The sequence below is a fragment of the Procambarus clarkii genome, chromosome 69 (genome assembly GCF_040958095.1).
Source record: "Procambarus clarkii isolate CNS0578487 chromosome 69, FALCON_Pclarkii_2.0, whole genome shotgun sequence".
Lineage (NCBI taxonomy): Eukaryota > Metazoa > Arthropoda > Malacostraca > Decapoda > Cambaridae > Procambarus > Procambarus clarkii.
In genome coordinates this window covers 20,583,310-20,599,523 of record NC_091218.1, presented here as the reverse complement: position 1 = coordinate 20,599,523, position 16,214 = coordinate 20,583,310, and the positions used below count along the sequence as shown (strand labels likewise).

The 16,214-nt window shown below is 42.2% G+C and overlaps 1 protein-coding gene and 1 non-coding gene across 2 annotated transcripts; both read right to left on the bottom strand.

Annotated features, from left to right (window-relative positions):
• Positions 1–458: 458 nt before the first annotated feature.
• On the bottom strand, positions 459–2,230 carry LOC123772089 (uncharacterized). The gene is made up of 2 exons (XR_011224053.1): positions 1,716–2,230; positions 459–1,159 (listed from the first exon to the last, which is right to left on the bottom strand). It is a non-coding gene; the product is annotated as an uncharacterized protein (transcript).
• A 5,228-nt stretch (positions 2,231–7,458) lies between these two features.
• LOC123772090 (pre-mRNA-splicing factor CWC22 homolog) lies at positions 7,459–10,204 on the bottom strand. The gene is made up of 2 exons (XM_045765023.2): positions 9,147–10,204; positions 7,459–8,911 (listed from the first exon to the last, which is right to left on the bottom strand). The coding sequence occupies exons 1-2, from the start codon at positions 9,876–9,878 to the stop codon at positions 8,162–8,164; spliced, it is 1,482 nt and encodes a 493-aa protein (XP_045620979.2). The 5' UTR covers positions 9,879–10,204; the 3' UTR covers positions 7,459–8,161.
• Between the last annotated feature and the right edge of the window lie 6,010 nt (positions 10,205–16,214).

The window sequence follows — 16,214 nt, the reverse complement described above, 5'->3', positions numbered from 1 at the left end:
TAGGAAGAGTTTATTGTGTGAGATATGTCGTGAGGCGAGGAGAAGCAGCCGCTCCAAGCCTCGTAACTCTCAATAGTACATCATTAATATCTAACCCACACATGTTTTTTTTTCATCTGTGGGAAATGAAATAAGTGACAACGTTTCGGTCTGTCACTTTCGTTTCGTGTATGTTGGTTGGATTATTTGTTTCAGTACACGGTATTGTGGGTGTCTCTGTACACCATTATTACATCACGTTGGGAGCCTTTTCTAAATTCCATCGGACTGTATTCAGATCTCAGGTTGCATTAGTGCCTGAAGACACATTCAAATTAGTGAAGATATAAATTTTTCTTGGAATATTAACCCAACTATTGTTTCTAATATATTAGTAATGTTATAACCGACATTCTTTCACTTTTAACATTAATATGTGTGTCATTGTCTGTTCTTACTAAGGTAGAAATAAGAAAATATAAAATATGTAAAATATATTTAAAAAATTGAATAAATATAAAATATCACAGGTCACTATGAACATTCTTGAGCATACATGGAACACGAGCATACAAACATTTGCATATGAACTTTATACGAGTATCACTGGGGTTGTACATTATAAATTTTGTATTTCCTATACTGTACATGATAGCTAGGAAGCGAGCCTTATATTAATATCAATGTTGACCCTTCCGGTTGAATGCTGGCGGCACCCATATGCTGCTGCAGGAATGTGTGAGTATATTCTTTCATTTGGTCCCTGAGTTGCTTCCAGACCAGCAACCTTAGCTCGCAACTTCTGGTTCCTCTCCTTTAGCTTCTGCTCATCCTGTTGGAGGTTAGTTAACTGATGACGGTGTCTCTCTCGATACAACCGTGAAGACACGTTGTTTTGGTCTCTGATGCGCTTATATTTCTCCTCCTCAGTCAGCGTACTGTATGCTACCCGGGGACGTCGCTGGCGGTGTCTGGGACCGGCCTCGCTGCTGCTGCTGCCGGTGTCACTCTCACCGAGAGGGGAAACAGGATTGGTCACGCCCAGGTCCTCTGGTAGCGGGTAGAACAGCGGGTTGGACGGCATCAGGGAGGAAGAGGACGTCTGAGGTTCATCGATGGTAGTCTCCCTTGGGGCTTCTCTTTGGCTTCCGTCTCCTACGAGTGTCTTGCTGGCAGTGGCCTAGTACGCTGCGGCACTGCTCATCGGGCTCTGTAAGATTTCGTCGGGACTGATGGTACCAAGATTCTGTAAGAAAATGTAATACGATTAAGACTGATGTTAAAACACAGGTTTGGGAAAAACAATAAATAATCTATTGAGAAATATATATAATTGAAAAAACTATACTTCATAATCATTGAACTTTATTGCAATTGATCATTGTAATAATTTGCATACAAAATCATTTTTGAATATGGCAACCGGCAAGAATAGAGTTGATAGTGCCATATACATCTACTAGTTAAGCTACAATATTCACCTCTATCCCACAAAACTGCTTCTCTCCCCCTCACAACATTCTACCCACACCACTAGCTGTCTCTTCCACAAAATTCTCTCCCCATAGAATACTGTCTCTCACCCCCACAAAATTGTCTCTCCAGCACAAGTCTCCCCCCCTCCTACACACTTTCTCTTCAACAAAATTGTCTCCAGCACAAGTCTCTCCTCTACAACACTCTCTTCCACAAAATTGTCTACAACATACTCCAGCGCAACACGATCATTAACTCACCAGCGGGTCGTCGTCTGGCCAGAGGGATAAGGCACCCAACTCCATGTCTAGCGAGGTAGATGTGTCGTACTGCCCGAGAGGGAAGTCTTCCTCCGGCAGTAGTGTGTTGACCACCTCCTGCAGGTCCTGCGGCATCTGCAGGCCCAGGAGAGCGTCGGGGGACGCCATCAGCTCAGGAAACTGAGTTATAGCCGGGGCAAAGGTAGAGCCGAAATAAGGATCGTCAGCTAATTTCACTTGGGATGCCCCTTTGAAGAGATTATCATCGTATGAATAACCAATTAATTCTGTGAACACTGACTGATCAGAAGTATCCATAGTCGCTGAGCGCCAAAATGCTTGTATGTATCCTTTATATATATTCTCTGGACCACTTTCTTCAGACACTGCGAGTACAGCACTTGCGGTAAGTGTACTACACTCGGGCAACCATACACTGCCAAGGGAAGGAGAGGAATGATCCTGGCTGGCCAGGCGCCGGGCATATATTGGTCTCGCGCCCTCTCTTGCATCATGTTGTGACCGTCAAAACGTTTATCATCGGAAGCGTTTTTAGACGTGAATCTCCACAAACGTGCACTTATTTATACACACTACAATATCTTAATTATAACAATAATTTCTTATAAAACTTTATGAACTAATGGAAATTGATAACATTATTAATATATGTACCAACGTTTGCAGGTATAATCTCACGCTGACTGGCATCTCAACTTGAGCGGACCAGCTGGTGCAGCGTTGCCAGCTCGAAATTATTACGCACTTTGTACCAAAGCAAATTTCATCCCTACCTTCCAATACCATCCTTAAAATCCTCAAAAAGAGTGATTTCTAACAGCCTGATAAATTTAGTGACGTGTGGTTCTGACAGGAGGTAGACGTAGTGACCACAGGACCGCGTACAGTTTAGTAGTTTGAGAGGCAGCGCTCAGTACATGTACCAACAGGATCAGTGACGTGACCATGACGTTCTCTCAGTCCTCAGGACGAACTTTTCCGTTTTCTTCACGTAAGAACGCGCGTAATATCTCTATGGTATGACGTAATGTATTATATGTATACGTTCAGCAAGCGTTATATCGGTCTAGTTTTGTTGTTTTTATCTCGGGTAGTCTCTAATTTTAGTATTATTGCTTTTAATTGACACTCCACCACCACTACACACACCCACACACGCTCTTTGACCAAAGAGCTAGAGATCAACCCCCGCAAGCACAACTAGGTGAGTACTCTCTCTCCCTCTCCCTCCCCCTCCCCCTCCCCCCCCGGAAATCGACACTATACATGCCAAATGACCAGAATATCATTTGGCTATCCAGATATCAATACTGTCTGTTATTTATGCGCCCACCCTAGGAAAGTTAGTCATCCAGGGTCAAGCGCTCAAGCACCCGTATAAGGATGTTGTCAAGAACACGGGAGTGGATAAAGTCATTAATGCATAGCTCCCCCAGGTACCTCAAGGTCTCAAGGGTCTAATGACCTGCCATTCAATAACTTGATCATAAAGTTTGTACGTGGATTGTTTAGGATTGTGAAAATTTAACGATAGCAAGATTCAAATGAGGAATTCCAGGTGTAGCAGTTCGCATTAGTCATCGCCCAGGAATTGTGATATCGCGCGCCAGGCCCAGATATTAATTTTACAGGTTATGGGTCCGCGCTTCATGGCTATAATAAGGGGTTTTGTGGTAATTATCGTGTTAGCTCCAGTTCTATCGTAAAATGTTGCAGTTATCGTAGCAATGTAGGTTATTATAGCAATGATCAATTGAATTATCGAAGGTGCAATTGTTATTATTGTTTATATAATTATGATATTATAATAATGTTTCAGATATGTGAAGCACTGTAGCCTACTTCAGTGTTTGAGATATGCGCATGAAGCACTGTAGCCTGTTACAGTGTTTGAGATGTGTGAAGTACTGTAGCCTGTTACAATGTTTGAGATGTGTGAAGCACTGTAGCCTGTTACAGTGTTTGAGATGTGTGAAGTACTGTAGCCTGTTACAGTGTTTGAGATGTGTGAAGTACTGTAGCCTGTTACAGTGTTTGAGATGTGTGAAGCACCGTAGCCTGTTACAGTGTTTGAGATGTGTGAAGCACCGTAGCCTGTTACAGTGTTTGAGATGTGTGAAGCACCGTAGCCTGTTACAGTGTTTGAGATGTGTGAAGCACCGTAGCCTGTTACAGTGTTTGAGATGTGTGAAGCACTGTAGCCTGTTACAGTGTTTGAGATGTGTGAAGCACCGTAGCCTGTTACAGTGTTTGAGATGTGTGAAGCACTGTAGCCTGTTACAGTGTTTGAGATGTGTGAAGCACCGTAGCCTGTTACAGTGTTTGAGATGTGTGAAGCACCGTAGCCTGTTACAGTGTTTGAGATGTGTGAAGTACTGTAGCCTGTTACAGTGTTTGAGATGTGTGAAGTACTGTAGCCTGTTACAGTGTTTGAGATGTGTGAAGTACTGTAGCCTGTTACAGTGTTTGAGATGTGTGAAGCACCGTAGCTTGTTACAGTGTTTGAGATGTGTGAAGCACTGTAGCCTGTTACAGTGTTTGAGATGTGTGAAGCACCGTAGCCTGTTACAGTGTTTGAGATGTGTGAAGCACTGTAGCCTGTTACAGTGTTTGAGATGTGTGAAGTACTGTAGCCTGTTACAGTGTTTGAGATGTGTGAAGTACTGTAGCCTGTTACAGTGTTTGAGATGTGTGAAGCACTGTAGCCTGTTACAGTGTTTGAGATGTGTGAAGCACTGTAGCCTGTTACAGTGTTTGAGATGTGTGAAGTACTGTAGCCTGCTACAGTGTTTGAGATGTGTGAAGTACTGTAGCCTGTTACAGTGTTTGAGATGTGTGAAGTACTGTAGCCTGTTACAGTGTTTGAGATGTGTGAAGCACTGTAGCCAGTTACACAGATGGTATGTTTCCAACCAACAGTTGTCCAATACCAACAGTTGTCTAATTGACAACGGGAAGTATCAACATTCGTCCATTGGACAAAGGAAACATATACAGTCTTCCAGTGGAAGACTCTTCCCCAGGTGAACTTTCTAGGAATAATTTTTTGACACGACGTAGCCAACGTTTCTTGACCACAACGAAACCTACGTAACTGAGGAGAGCGGATTATGAGAACTTTTAAAGGATGACTAAACAATTCTTGGGAATATTAAGATCATCATGGTTTTTCCATTTTGGGGAGCTCTCCTAGGGTAATCGAGGTCCCCTCAATTGTTCAATCCATAAGGATGCGAGCCACAACAGTTTGCAAACTCCTGTGTACCTATTTACTGCTAGGCTAACTGACTCTGATGTTAAAAGGAAACGTGCCCAAACGTCTTGGCATGCCTGGGAATCGAACGTGAGTCCAATCGGTTGTGAACCGACTGCTTACGTACCGTATACTGATCCTGTGAACGGCATTGGCACTAAATTTATACTTTCTAGAAAGAAATCTTCAAGTGGACGTCAACAGTTTGATGAGAAGAACAAGTGACAATGAAATCATGTTGGATAAGTTTAGATTTAGAAAACAAATTGACAAAAAACTGGTTTGGAAAGGCTGGCAGTTTCATCATAGAAGCAAACTCACTGAAGAGAGTGTCAAGCATGGGCTCGACAGTTCTGTGAATGTTGGCGGTTTAATACAAATAGGAGTTGCCTCGCATGGGGCATTAGATCTTATGCTGGGCACTTTATTCCTACGTTGATATATTGGCCTCGCAAGTAATGATACTCTTCAGGACAATATGGTGATCTTGATCATTGTTCTGTGCTCGCGTTGCCCTTCGTGGTCGCATTTCTTGTTAAGGTCTTCAGTAACTCTTGTATATGTGTGCTACCTTAGTCATGGTATGGCGTGCTGTCTAGGTCATGTTATCTTACAATAATTTTAGTTGTGTTATGATTTAACGTTACTATAATTATATGGTTATGTTATCACGTTATCTAGAGCACGTTATCATCAAGATGAGAGTGGAATGAGGGAGGGAGAGAGAGGAAGGGTAAGAGGCATGAAGGTAGGGACAGAGACAGGAAGAGAGAGAGATAGAGAGGGTGGGTGGAAGGAATGGTGAGAGATAGGGAGGAGGGGTGAGGGGCAAGGAGGAAGAGTGAGAGGCTGGGAAGAAGAGTGAGAGGCAGGGAGGAAGGGTGAGAGGCAGGGAGGAAGAGTGAGAGGCAGGGAGGAAGGGCGAGAGGCAGGGAGGAAGGGTGAGAGACTGGGAGGAGGGGCGAGAGGCAAAGAGGAAGCGTGTGAGAGAAATGTACGTTCGTAGGAGGAAGTGAACGTTCGGTGCCTCTAGGGAGACAGACGGTGGGTGGGTGGGCAGGTTGCGGGTGGAGGGATGCAATACTCGTCCATCACCGCTCACCTACATGTGTATATCATACATTGCGTTATACTGTGGGACTGATGGTCGGGGGATGAGCCACGTCTGGGTATGGCTAAATGAATAACCCAACCAGGTTTTTTATAAGGCGGGGGAGGAAGGTGTTATGAATGCTGCTATGGCGGTGTATTCACTCACAAGCCTAGTGACGCTACCCGGTCGACTCGTCCGTCGGGGCAACCTCTCAAGGCAAGTGAGGGCAGTGTATGAGGTACGAGAGCAATCCATGAGGAGTGAGGTAGGGCCAGGAGTGAGGTAGGGCCCAGGAGTGAGGTAGGTGAGTAATGGGTTGAGGGAAGGAGAGGAACTGGAGCGATGAGTGGGTGGGGCAGGGGTGGGCGCAACAGGAAAATTCGTGTTGTATACTGTATTGAGTATTGACTACCCTCCTCAATCGCCTTTGAGAAGCTCCCACTTGTGATATATATATATATATATATATATATATATATATATATATATATATATATATATATATATATATATATATATATATATATATATATATATATATACATATATGTATTATAATCACTGGTGCTTAGGGTTTATATCTGGTGTGTACTGTCATATACCATCTTCTTCCCTGGTCGGCTGCCGCCACGGATAAGATAAGGAGCCCTCAAGCTTGTAAGCCAAGGGTTGTTGGAGAGAGGAAGTCCTGTTTTCAAATAATTTGCGTAAGTATAGTTGACAGCTCTACGTGGGTCCTGTAGATCGTTCTGTTCCTTCGTATTTTGTAGCGCCTGTATATTGTGTAGCTCCTCTGTATATATATGTAGATTGTGTAGTTCCTATATATATGGAGATTGTGTAGTTCCCTTATACATGTTGATTTGTGTATTTCCTTTATATATGGAGATTGTGTAGGTCCTGCATATGTGTACTTTCTGTAGCTCCTACATATGTATACTTCCTGTGGTTCCAACATGTGTACTTCCTGTGGTTCCAACATGTGTACTTACCGTAAGTTGATACATGTATACTTCCTGTAGTTCCTAGTTACATGTAGTCCGTGGAACGTAGCACAATAACTATTTCCTAAGGTTGTGAGTCATAACCAAAGTTGTGAAAAATTAAAATCTAAAGGATTCAGTTGTGTTCCGTATTAAACAAAGTTATTTCACACAATTTTACACAAGCAAGCTGTGTACAGTACACATTTGTAGGTATTTGTGTACACAACTTCTACTGTCATATGTTTCTAGTACATCTTTCTCTACAGCTGCTACTACTAATATTCACACTACTACTGCTCTATGGTTGTTTCCTTTCACACTAGTATTTCTACTATTTGTGTTTAATTCCATAAATTAATACAACTGTAGTCAGTGGTAAATAATACACAGTTTCACTTAAGTATTATTTTTATATTTGTTGCATGTATTATGTTTATATAAGGTCTATGTAAGCCTCATCGTGATACATTTAAGTTGTGTATTAGCCACTATCTTTCATCATAATTCTTACTGCTGTGCACATGTTCACTCCAGCTTTAACGAACAAAATGTTACGAACAAACATTTTAAGTCAAATACACAGATTTTCGGGGACATTTTAAATTTATTTGCACGTTTTTCTGCATAATACACGAGATAGTACACACACACACACACACACACATATATATATATATATATATATATATATATATATATATATATATATATATATATATATATATATATATATATATATATATATATATATAATTTAATACAATTATAAAATGGCATATTTTGTCCCTGAAAATAATACAGGAGACGCAGCCTAAGGTTTAACTAAAGCAGTAATGGCGAGGCTGCCAAATATACTTTTACTTTCATGGGCACGGGAATACCAGCGTCCCGCCTGCTACCCTCAGGAAACGCCCAACTTCATTACATTTCATTAAGTGGTCAGTTACTCTTTTCAGCTTTTCGAATTTGCGTCGAAGCGATATGTTTTTCTCCTCTAAAAGTCTTAGTTCTTCCTTCATATTCAAAATATTTTGACGTCGACGCTGGCGGTAGGAACGTGAGGCAATATTATTCAGTTCCCGGGATCTCTGACTCATCTCCGTCGGGTTGCTAGACTTGGACTACTATTAGTGCTTGAAGAAGTCCCTCGTCGTTGTCTGTTTGACCTGACGCTGTCATCTCTGCCTGCAGGAGTCCGTCGTCGTTGTCTTCTGGGCCCAGCACCGTCATCCTTGCTTGCAGAAGCCTGTCGTCGTTGTCTTCTGGACTCGGCGTCGTCTTCTCTGCTTGCAGGAGTCCGTCGTCGTTGTCTTCTGGGTCCGGCACCGTCGTCGCTCCCTGCAGGAGTCCGTCGTCGTTGTCTTCTGGGCCCGGCACCGTCGTCGCTCCCTGCAGGAGTCCGTCGTCGTTGTCTTCTGGGTCCGGCACCGTCGTCGCTCCCTGCAGGAGTCCGTAGTCGTTGTCTTCTGGGCCCGGCACCGTCGTCGCTCCCTGCAGGAGTCCGTCGTCGTTGTCTTCTGGGCCCGGCACCGTCGTCGCTCCCTGCAGGAGTCCGTCGTCGTTGTCTTCTGGGTCCGGCACCGTCGTCGCTCCCTGCAGGAGTCCGTCGTCGTTGTCTTCTGGGTCCGGCACCGTCGTCGCTCCCTGCAGGAGTCCGTCGTCGTTGTCTTCTGGACCTGATGTCACCTTGACTTGATTTAGAAGAATTTACACGACTTAAATGTTGGTTGCAGTGAGAAGGCAAGCTAGCCTGTGGCAGGAGTTCGTTGTGTATAGTCTTGAGTGCTTCTGGCTCGGTGATAACCTCCTCCACCAGGTATCTGGCGAGGATAGCGTCCAAGTCCTGCAAGAGACAAAAATACTTCATACATGATAATGATGGTAGCAGTGATACTAGTACAAAGCTGTTAAAGAGTAGAGCTGGTATAAAAGGTGGTGCAGCTGCGACACCCTCGACCAGAGTGCTGGAGCTGCCAGGTTTAGTATTATTACTCTAAAATTTATGCCACTAGAAGTATTATTGTAGTCAATTGGTATGTCATTACTAGTATTAACGAAGGTAGTGAATTACAACCAACCTGATCGGGCGGGAAGTCAGAACTATCCCACTCATGTTGGCCCAGGAGCAAGAGCTCCTCTTCACACTGATTGACGGTAGCTTCCGGCGTCCTCGCCAGGCACTGATCCACCTGTAATTTGTCGCTGGCGGGTAAGTTGTTATTGCAGGTGGCCTCTTGTCCAAGCACAACGTAGTTCCTGCTGGTGAGCCCATGTTCCATTGCTACACTCTCCGTATGAGGGAGCTTTGTTATTTCCTCAGACGAACTATCTGTGGTGAGGGAGTTCGAGGACGGGCTGTCTGTGGTGAAGCAATTTTTGGACGGGTTGTTTGTGTCAAACATTCGATCCGTGGTGAGGGTAATCATGGACGGACTGTCCACGACGAAGCTATTCGTATGCGGACTGTCCACGTCAGTCAGACTGTCTAGGCTCAGGCAATTCGAGGTGAGGCTATTTGTGTCCGTTATGAGGTTATTCCCGTCACAGGTATCAGTAATGAAGCTATTTGTGGAAGGATTATTTTCTGTGAAGAAGACATCAGTGGACAGGTCATCCACGGGTACATTATCTGCGGCTAGTATCTCCTCAAAGTATAAGGATTCCATCTGCGTATTATTTTCTATACTCTGACAATAGAAGCTGGCGAAAGATTTCTTCATGTAAGCACTAAACACTGTATCATAGAACTGATCGGCATTGTCACACTCACTTCCATCCACAGTCAAATTCACAAACGTTTGAAGTGCCATAGTCGCATCGGAACACTCCGCTTTATAAATTCTACTACACTGAAAGCTGTTATAGAGTAGAACTGGTATAAAAGGTGGTGCAGCTGCGACACCCTCGACCAGAGTGCTGGAGCTGCCAGGTTTGGTATTATACAGGAACTGGACGTTTGGCTTTCGTGATAGCTCTTGCGTGCTGGCGAACGTTTGGTACCCGAGTTACCGCCAACTATGAGATTTTACGTAACAGATTATTATAATTTACTCTTTTTGTATATAAATATACTAAGGCTTCAGTCTTTGTCTTTAGAACCCGTAATTTCTCGATATTGGTGTTACGATTTGATGCATATGTTATAATAAAAGTTGTTATTTTCACGAGTAGTGAAGTGTGGCAACTGTGCCATGAGAGCGCTGCTTGTCAAGAGCGTCATGCCCGGCTCCCTCCCTCCCTCTCCCTCCCGCCCTCTCCCGCTCATATATTCACCATCCTGAATTATTTTGAGAAATAGTTTATACTAATAAAAGAGTTACAGCTCAGGACAAATGGGGGACATTTGACAAGCTACCGCCTTCCTGTCCTCGTCGAGGCCACTAGTGGCCTACAGGGAAATTCAGCTCAAGATGCTGGGGGCCAAAGGAGTGGTTCACTTTCTCGACTCACAATCACTGATCCCGGGTTCAATCTTCTGGCAGGACAATTGATTACATATGTTTCCTTGCATCTGATGCCTCTGTTCATCTAGCAGTAATTATATGTACCCGTGAGTTAGTATATTGTGGGTTGCATCTTGGGGAAGGTCAGTTGTTGGACATATATAAGCCTGATTATACAGGCTTCCTGTCTCCGACAACGGTGATTAAAATTAGTAATTGTCATTCACCGAGCATACTTGAAGACATGCTTCTTAATACTATATATATTTCTGCGTCTTGATAATGACTAGATTTTCTGGCACTCACAGGATGGGTGTGGGGGTCCACTGTCACTCACAGGATGGGTGTGGGGGTCCACTGTCACTCACAGGATGGGTGTGGGTGTCCACTGTCACTCACAGGATGGGTGTGGGGGTCCACTGTCACTCACAGGATGGGTATGGGGGTCCACTGTCACTCACAGGATGGGTGTGGGGGTCCACTGTCACTCACAGGATGGGTGTGGGGGTCCACTGTCACTCACAGGATGGGTGTGGGGGTCCACTGTCACTCACAGGATGGGTGTGGGGGTCCACTGTCACTCACAGGATGGGTGTGGGGGTCCACTGTCACTCACAGGATGGGTGTGGGGGTCCACTGTCACTCACAGGATGGGTGTGGGGGTCCACTGTCACTCACAGGATGGGTGTGGGGGTCCACTGTCACTCACAGGATGGGTGTGGGGAGGCACAAGCACCTTTTCCATTCACATATATGTATATACAGGAAATTTACGCATGCATATACATAGATCATAAATGTACTAAAGCAAGACTAATACATACATATTTGCCCGAAACGCTGTGCTTATTAGTGGCTTTAGGTATTGTATGTACTATCTCTATCTATAAATCCAATATTATGTTTATAACTCATCGTCTATGTATGTACTTTTACCTGAATAAACATTTGTATTTTGAATTTGGTGCACAATCGTCGTACTTTTGGCAGCCTCGTGCAAAGCGTATCGTACATAACTGGATTTTTTGTTCTTTTTACTTACAGGTCTGTCAATTTGGAAATCACACGGATGATTTTAATTTGAAATCACAAACAATATTTGCGAGATGTCAGTGTGTGTCCACTTGAAATTTGAGCCTCCAGCAAGCGTAAGTTTGGCAGCGCTGGTTGGGGTTAACCGGAACGTCTCTCATGCTTCATCTTGCTGGGTTGCGATGCTAGACGATCATATGCAGGCGCCATCACTTGTGTTTTTCTCTAAACAAGATATAACGTGCTTACATGATCCTGGAAACATGCTCCAGCATGTGTAGTTCAGATATTGATCCTGGAAACATGCTCGAGCATGTATGTATGTACAGATATTGATCCTGGAAACATGCTCCAGCATGTGTAGTTCAGATATTGATCCTGGAAACATGCTCCAGCGTGAATGTATGTTCAGATATTGATCCTGGAAACATGCTCCAGCGTGAATGTATGTACAGATATTGATCCTGGAAACATGCTCCAGCGTGTATGTATGTACAGATATTGATCTTGGAAACATTCTCTAACATGTGTATAGTTAGAAGTTGATCCTGGAAACAAATGCTCCGGTATGTGTAGTTGAGAAATGATCCTGGGAATATGCTCCAACACACGTAGTTCAGAGATTATTGATGAAACATGCTCCAACACGCGATAGTACTTAGGTGACTCCTATATACCTCCGTGGCCACTTCTTCATTCGGACGGATTTTCCTGTTTCTCCTCAGCAAGCCTGAAATGCCTTCCCTCCTCTTCGAGTTCTCTGACCTCCTTTACAAGGCCTATTTTCCGATTAACATTGATGGTTCAGACACGGCGGTCTACTTCTATCGACTGTCAAGTTTGTCAAACATGGGTGATTTCTCCACATCATGAGAGCCACCGCCCTTCAATTTTTCGTCGGCTGGTGGGTGATATCCGGACTGAAATACTATGGTAATTGGGAGTTTCTGGCTGGCATCTTGCCTTTCAGTGGATTCCCTCATACTCCTTGATTCGTGGGAGTCTTCGTGGATACAGTGGAGAGTGAAGCTGAACATTTCCTGCTGCATTATCCACAGTTCCACGCTGTTTGGGCACTTCGCTGCAACTGGAGAACGTGCAACTGAATGGCTTCCGGAACAGAAAAAAAACAAGAGCTATAGGAAAGGCTGAATGTTAAATATACTAACGCTAGAAGATGGAAGAAAAAGAGATGCTATGAACACTACATATAAAAAATCAACAGGAATCAACAAAAAATATTTGAAACCAGCATTTTAAAGAACGAGAGGTCATAGACTCAAGTAATGAAATAAAGCTGTCAAAACATATCATTAGCAAGTTCTCTTTTGCAGAGTGGCAGATGGTTGGAACAAGTTAAGTAAGCAGGTGGTAGAGATCAAAACCCGTCAATAGTTTCAAAGCATTATATGACAAAGTACTGGAAAGATGGGACAATACGGACTTAGCTCTCATACTGTAACTACACTTTTGTATCGCATTCAAAATTCCCGCCTCACGCTTCCGTTCTCATCGACCTTAGACGGGCATCGGTTCTCATCGGGTAAGACGTCTTAGAGAAGACGTCTTACTAAGTACTGTGACCTCACGTTTCGCTATCTACAGGCCACTCACAGATGTCTGTGGCCTGTACAGCCCGCGCCCGTAGGGCTCCCTGCTGGTTCGTAGGGGCCCTCCAGCTACGCCTCGATTGACGGGGTACATAGGGCCCTCAGCACTAGCTGGCCCTAACTCTATTGTACTCACATTCCACGAATATCACCTGCGAGATAGAGACATTAGGTGAATATAGTCTTTATTTAGTCTTATGACTTTGGATAGCAATACAAGGCTTAATACTTTAGCTTGTTAACACAGATTTATTTTATTATTTATAATAAAGACCTGCGCTTTTTCCAACAAGGACAATTTTTCCAAAAAGGCGCGGACCATAGTTACTTCATATGGAATATTTGGAAATTATCAAATATTTGTATTTTAAATTATTATATTCTAATGTTATACATTATGGCAATATAACTGTCCCATCATGTATTACGTTATTCAGCATCTTTAAGACTATTGTGAAGACTATAGTGAAGACTATTGTGAAGACTGCCCCCCAGGGCAGCATACTTGGCCCTCTCCTCTTTCTCATCTACATTAATGACCTTCCAAATGCCTCCCAACACCTCAAACCAATTCTATTTGCTGACGACACAACCTTCATTTACTCCAGTCCTGATCCCCTTGCTCTAAATACCACAGTAAATACTGAGCTTAATAAAGTCCATCTTTGGCTAACTGCCAACAAACTCACCCTTAACATTGACAAAACTTTCTATATTCTGTTTGGCAATAAATCCTCTAATCAAATAAATCTCAAAATAAACAATACCCAAATTTGTAACAAATTAGATGGCAAATTCCTGGGCATTCTCATTGACCACAAGCTGAATTTCCAGGGACACATTCTAAACATATCAAAAAAAGTTTCAAAAACTGTGGGCATTCTTTCTAAGATCAGATATTATGTACCACGCCCTGCCCTGGTGACTCTCTATTACTCCCTTATCTATCCATATCTCAACTATGGTATTTGTGCTTGGGGCTCTACTACCCAAAATCACTTACGTCCTCTAATTACTCAACACAAAGCTGCTATTAGGACAATATCCAACTCTGGCCCCAGACATCACTCGGTACCCCTACTCAAATCTCTGAATATGTTAGACATTAAGTCTCTGCACATTCTCTCATGTGTATTATACATATATAAAACGCTAAACTATAATGCCAATCCTGATCTCAAAAGCTTCATAGAAGGTTGTAACAGAACCCATGAGCACCACACCAGAAATAAATACAGTTTTGATATTCCTAGAGTACGACTTAATCAAACTAGAAATGCTCTACAAATCAAGGGGCCCAGAATGTGGAATGACCTTCCCGACCATGTTAAAGAACTGTACCTCTCTCAACCAGTTTAAGTTAAAAGCGAAGCTATACCTAATAAATTCCCTGTAACCTACCTTACCCTTCTATTGTCAACCAATGTCTGTTTTTTCTTTAAAGAGCGCTGTTTGTCGACATATTTGTATTTGTGCTGCTTTTTCATCTATGTTTTCATTTCTTGTTTTCATCTACTCAGTATGCTCAATTAGTATTAAGCTTGTCATTTAAGTTTATCATGCCCGAAACGCTTTGCGTAATAGTGGCTTTAGGCATTGTATGTACTAGCTCTACCTATAAGTCAACCAATCTTTGTAAAAATTTATTGTATGTATGTACCTTACCTAAATAAAATATTATTATTATTATTATTATTATATTATTATTATTATTATTATTATTATTATTATTATTATTATTATTATTATTATTATTATTATTATTATTATTATTATTACTAAGCGGGTGAGTGCAGTGTTGCCAGATTGGGCTACAAATAGCGAATTGGGCTACTTTTGAGAGCCCCCGCGCTCCCAAATTTTTAATTTCGCTACTTGCTACTTTTTGGGCTAATTTAAAAGCAAGATGTGCTAATTTGGGCTATTAATGTTAAGAATGTACAATTGCGAGTTACATGAAAGTAACTGAGCTATAAATAATTGTAATTAATAATAATTGTAAATATTAATTAATACTAAATAATATTATTTAATAAATGAGTCCCAATTCAATGCAGAGTTTTCTTCCAAGCACAGAAACTTGTAAATATAAATACAAGATAATAGATTGATCGATAAATAAATAGACAACTTTCAAATATTGCACCAAGTAATGGCGAGAGGAAAAAACTAGACAGTATACATTACATTTGAAAGTAATAATGGACGAATGGTAATAAATTGGTGTATGTTTGTATGTATACCAAAGTCCATTTAATGGCAGAATTTAGCCATTTTGTGTAAAAACTTGTATATCTCATATTATTAATTATAACAGTAATCGAAAAAAGTCATAGTTTGTATATACAAGAGATGAAACAGCGAGCCATGAGCTAGAGCGATGTGCTGAGTCCATAAGGCAGAGCTTCCAGAAATACCTTCCTGTGATTGGCTGTTGCGGGGAATACCAACACTCTTTTATAAATAAAATTTAAACTAAGAAATAGGTCCTTGTGCACAACAACAAGGTTGTTGTGAGAAAGAACAACAGTTTCTGTTTTGCACCTGACAGAAATCTCCATCTAACTGAATAATTTACTCGAATAAGAGGTCAGAGCCGTGTATCATTATTTGTGTCAAGGCAACTCCCAATAATGACGTCACAAGTTAGTTAGCCAACCCATTTTTATTTAACATCTGTTATATCCTGCAATAGTTAATTATCACTTTATTAACACTTTAAATAGTTAACACTTCACTTTTTTGGGTAAATTAAAGTTAAAGCAGAATTCCATAAGCAGGACTGGTGGGCTGAACTAAGATGATTTACTAAGTGGATGGCACCTATAGCTGATCCCTTCCTGTGATTGGCTGTTGCGGGGAATGTCAACAAAGAATATCTACCAATGATATGCCATTTATTATGCACCCCATACCATCTGTGGGCGGAGCTTGGAACCTCCTACCCGAGCACAACAACCCGCCTTATGGGTTGCTGTTTGGCTATTTATAGTGCGTTGGAAAAAAACTAGATGGCGTTAGTTGTATTTTGTAGGGTAATTTGTTATAGGTGTAATTTGAT